Here is a 4865-nt window from a genome sequence, read left to right as displayed (position 1 = left end):
GGGGGGGGGGGGGGGGGGGGAGGAGGAAAGAAAAAAAAATTCTGAAGTGCTGGAATCCAAGATCAACAGTAATTAATACAAATGCAAGAAGTCAGGTCAGAAGGCTGAATAGGGCTTTGATATTCAGAAGGCTGAATATGTGCATTGTTATTACCTGCTATTGATTCAATGACCGAAGGCAACCATGAGGAACTGTATTTAAAGGACCAGCAGGTTGAGAACCACTGAACTAAAAAGTGAAAATAGTTATCATTGTTTTTACCTTTAAAATTCTGAAGTGCTGGAATCCAAGATCAACAGTAATTAATACAAATGCAAGAAGTCAGGTCAGAAGGCTGAATAGGGCTTTGATATTCAGAAGGCTGAATATGTGCATTGTTATTACCTGCTATTGATTCAATGACCGAAGGCAACCCCCCCTAACCTGATAATCTTTCACTGTTTACTAAACATTACCTTTGATATGTCTGTTTGCATTCCTAAAAGGCAATTTTTTATTCTAGTAAATAAAAAGAAGATGAGTGCGGAGATTCAGTGGAGCTTAGTCACTTGAACTAAGTTCATATCTGGCTTACCCCATAATTTCCAAATTTATATCACTTGTCTTGTATATTAATTTGCACATCAGCTCTTTCTCCAGGCCTTTGAACCCAGGCCACGCAGGCCGTGGCCTCACACTAAACAGTAGGCATTGTTTAAAAATTATCTAGTAAGTTGGCAATGTGATAGTTTACAAAGTAAGGAACAGAACTGCAAGTATTTTTGCATTACATTCATAGTTTAGGTCCTGAGATTCATCCTCAAAACGACAAGCTCTAAATCTTAGGGTTTCGATTCCCTTTTTAAATGGAGACTGGCAACATCTTTGTAACTCGATTTCATATTGATATTCATTAAAATAAAGTTCCACTTGTACAGTTGGGATTATGCAAAGACAATGCAATAAAACAGAAAAAAAAATACTTTTTAATGTATGTTCTATGTGGCAGAAAATTACAGAGGAACTCAGAGTTACTATGACGCCATAGACTTTATCTAGATTTGAATTTGTGTTTGCCAGTAGCATCATTTTGTAAAATGGCAGTTACACATTATACTGGTGTTTTGAAAAAAGGGGGAGAGCAGGCGCACTACTGTGTATATTAAAGTGAATTTTAAAAATAAATCAATGGCAAATCTGTTTTTAAAAAAATGTATATTTCATATAAAGAGAACTATGACACAACAAGTGCTGTAATAAAGAATAAGAATAAAGTTTCTATAGGAAATGAAAGAAGGACAAGATGAATCCCCTAGACAATTATAGAAACCTGCAGAGGTAAATTTTATTTTTATTTTTAAAGAGTATTGTTTGTCAGGAAGTGGACTGCATTCCCGTCAAAGAAAAGTACATGTGTAAAAAGCAGGGAGTTAAAAAGACTTGCTTTTCAATTTAGGAATAGGGTGGCTGATGCTTTGTTAAATGATGGTGGTAGTAAGAGGGGAGAAGAGGTAGGAAGTCTGGAAAGACTGGAATCAGACTAAAAGAGGCAAATGTTGTTTTTAATTCATCCTTTATATAAAGGAGAATGTTTGATTTCAACATTTCCATAACCTAGTAATGACACCAACAGTGACTGTATCAACAAACAAAAACACAGAAAACTCTGACATTGCCCAGAATAAATTTAGAACTGAAACATCCTTCATAGAATTCAACTATTAGTAATGTTAGAAACTCAAAAGGAAGTTTCTCTATCAAAGTATGTTTATAAGTTAAAGAATGTTTTCACATGAATCTTAAAGAGTTGCTTTTACTAATACTAGTTACTATTTACTTTGAATAGAAAACAGTATAACTACCTTTACATACACAGGTACATATATTATGCATACTTTATACACACAAACACAAGTATACACACTAAACAATAGGTATGCCTATTAAATTCATCCAGTCACCCATATTAATTGAACTGGTACAATGTTCCAGCCACTCTTATAGATACTGATGCTGTCCTGCCCTGTCCTTTCTCTCTCCATCCTTCTCAGAATTTCTTTTTTAAAGCCTATTTATATATTTATGAGAATAATCCAGTGTAAAGGGAGAAATCAAAGATGAAGAGAGGGTGATCTTTAGACTCTCTGCTTTAATCTTGAGAAGACTGAAACAGGTAAGATGCAGAGCCCAACTGGTACAACTGGCTTTTCATAAGTCATGCTGATGGTTTCTACTCCAACAGGATTGTAGACAGAAATTATAGGTATATACATATAGTGACAGCTTTATAGATGTGATGGAAAAATGAGAGAATTTTCCTCTGATGGCTTGAAGGAAACGAGGAAAGGAACTGCAGGGAGTGTGAAAATACATTTTTTTAAAAAAATCCTTTCAGAGAATAAAGAGGAAAATATACAAACTTGGAAAATGTAGCAGTGTTGGCTACTATTGAGCATAGTTATTAATTTTATGTCAAACTCATCAGTCTAATTGTGTAATTTTTTCCAGGAACATTCAGGTCTATACAGAAAAGTTCAGAATTGGTGTTTCACCAAGTGCTTGGAGTTTGGGGTCGGGGGGGAGTATCAGAGTTGAGGGTGTTTGCAAGACAGTGACTTTAAGCTAGATAAGAAGTTGGGTAAGGAAGAGGGAAAATTTAAAAAGAAGTCTCATCAATGAATGAAAAGAAACATTTTAAAGAAGAAATATTAAAGTAAATCAGAAGTAAGAAGACAATGTGGTTAACCATAGGAGTATTTAAAAATGACATTTTATAGGTGGAGCAATTACTTGAGATTAGGCAAAGAGATCAATTTGGAGATAAAGCAATTGAGAAAGAGAAAGGCTAGGAGGTTACATGGGTCCCAGAGAGCTAAATGAGACTGATAACAGCTGTAATAGTTCAATTAGGTAGGCCCCGATAATAATTACTTAATAAACATTTATCTATATATATAAAAGCCTAAGCCAGCGGTTCTCAACCTGTGGGTCGCGAACAATGAAAATACATCCTGCATATCAGATATTTACATTACGATTCATAACAGTAGCAAATTTACAGTTATAAAGTAGCAACGAAAATAATTTTATGGTTTGGGGTCACCACAATATGAGGAACTGTATTAAAGGGTTGCGGCATTAGGAAGGTTGAGAACCACTGGCCTAAGCGACTGTTAGGACAAGAAGACCTGCGGTAGCTATGATGTGCACTGACCACCAGGGGGCAGATGCTCAATGCAGGAGCTGCCCCCTGGTGGTCAGTGTGCTCCAACAGCCAACCTCCCATAGTCCCTCCCCTGGCCAGCCGGATTGCCCACCAGGCTGAGGGACCCCACCCATGCATGAATTCGTGCACTGGGCCTCTAGTTATATATAAAATCCTATTAAGACCTGTTCTTTGCTATATTTTATATGGCTTCCAACTGCAATGACCGCAATAATTCTTACCTGCAATCATATAAAGGTCTGAAGAATCGGGTTAGAAGGTCCATATTAGACCCATGCTAACTGCTAAAGGATAAGCAAAGGCCCTGCATGAATAAATTGCCCCATTTCTGCATTTCCCACTTCTACTAATCACTCTTTTTTAAACCTAAACATCATTAGGATATGATTTAAGGCTCAGTACTTTGTGGTGCCCAAGTCGTGTGTCCCTTATACACAAAAAGAATCAGAAGCCTGAAAGGAGTAAACATTCAAGTAATTTCGAAATCTGGATTGAGATGTCTTCTCTTACTTCCTCTAACAGCTGGTCAAAGTCCTGAAAGGCCTTTCTAATCACGAGCAGACAGGGACTGTTTAAGGATTCCAGTAATCACCAGAGCCCTGTCCACAAAGTCCTTCCCAGCCACCACCACCAAATGAGTTCCGAGCAGCAAGTTGCCCCTCACCCTGGAGCTAGGGCAAGTTGACACTTAAGAGGAGCAGTCCGGGATGCCTCGTCTCAGTTACAGGCGGGAAGGGGAGGCTCCCGAAGGGCGCGGGTAGGGGCGCAGGGAGGGAAAGGAACGGATGTGGGCTGCTGGGGTGGGAGTTGTGTGGGCTGCTGGGCTCCATCCAGCCCGGATCTACTCAGCCACCGCAGGGGAGCTACTCACACTTTGTACGGCAGCCGCGGGTCCGACGTCAGCGTGATCTTAAAGGAAACCTTGGACCTGAGAAAGAGCGGAAGAGAGTTAAGGTCGGGCAGTGGCATCAGGATTGGGGAGGTTGCGGGTAAACACTTACATGGTGAAGCGGGCAAGGACTAAGACGCCAACTTCCTTTAGCAGTCCCACTTCCGCCCCGGTTCCCGAAGGGCTCCTCCACACTTAGGTTCCTGGCGCTGGCACGCTGGGGACCTCCAAAGTTGCTGTTGTCCAAAGCACTGCCTGAAAAATCGGCATCGGATGCGCATCTAGGCGGAGACTCCTAATTACAAATACCTACTGATTTAGCATTTACATATCTGAAAAGAACGTGTGGATTGTATGAAATTAATATTTTTACAAATGCTTTTATTTGCTGCCATATTTCTGTCAGGCATCACCAAGGTGAGTAGGACTTTTGGTCCCAGCAGGCCTTTCGGGGGAAGTCTGTGTACACTCTGAGCGGTGAGGTGGCCGGCAGGGGGCGGGGCTCTCCGAAGTAGCGCAGGTGCCCAGGGGGCTGAAAAGTACAAGTAGATTTTCACCGGACTTTCGTATTAGCAGTGATACCCGTGTTGGTGTACTGTAAGAATTTCAAACCATGTAATAAATACCTGGCTACTTAGGGGCACTGACCTCTTTTCCCTTAGGTTGTCAAGGCCAACACAACAGTAGCCTTTTTTTTTTTAATTTTTTTTTTTTATTACAAAGAGTATTACATGTTTCTCCTTTTTTCCCCCCGCCCTTGACAATCCCCT

General features: G+C 40.1%; 1 protein-coding gene across 3 annotated transcripts in view; it reads right to left on the bottom strand.

The window, feature by feature from the left end:
• UFM1 (ubiquitin-fold modifier 1) overlaps positions 1 to 4310 on the bottom strand; it is an 18743-nt gene extending 14433 nt beyond the window's left edge. For all 3 annotated transcript variants that reach the window (XM_005862724.2, XM_014536833.1, XM_005862725.2), the window contains exons 1-2: positions 4208 to 4310; positions 4078 to 4134 (exon numbers count right to left, since the gene is read on the bottom strand). In XM_005862724.2, coding sequence (XP_005862786.1) covers positions 4078 to 4134; positions 4208 to 4209 — 59 coding nt within the window. In that variant the 5' untranslated portion in view covers positions 4210 to 4310. The remainder of the gene's footprint in view (positions 1 to 4077; positions 4135 to 4207) is intronic.
• Between the last annotated feature and the right edge of the window lie 555 nt (positions 4311 to 4865).

This window comes from Myotis brandtii, unplaced genomic scaffold, assembly GCF_000412655.1.
Source record: "Myotis brandtii unplaced genomic scaffold, ASM41265v1 scaffold166, whole genome shotgun sequence".
Classification (NCBI taxonomy): Eukaryota; Metazoa; Chordata; class Mammalia; order Chiroptera; family Vespertilionidae; genus Myotis; species Myotis brandtii.
The sequence above is the reverse complement of the archived record's forward strand: the minus strand, read 5'-3'. Positions and strand labels throughout refer to the sequence as shown.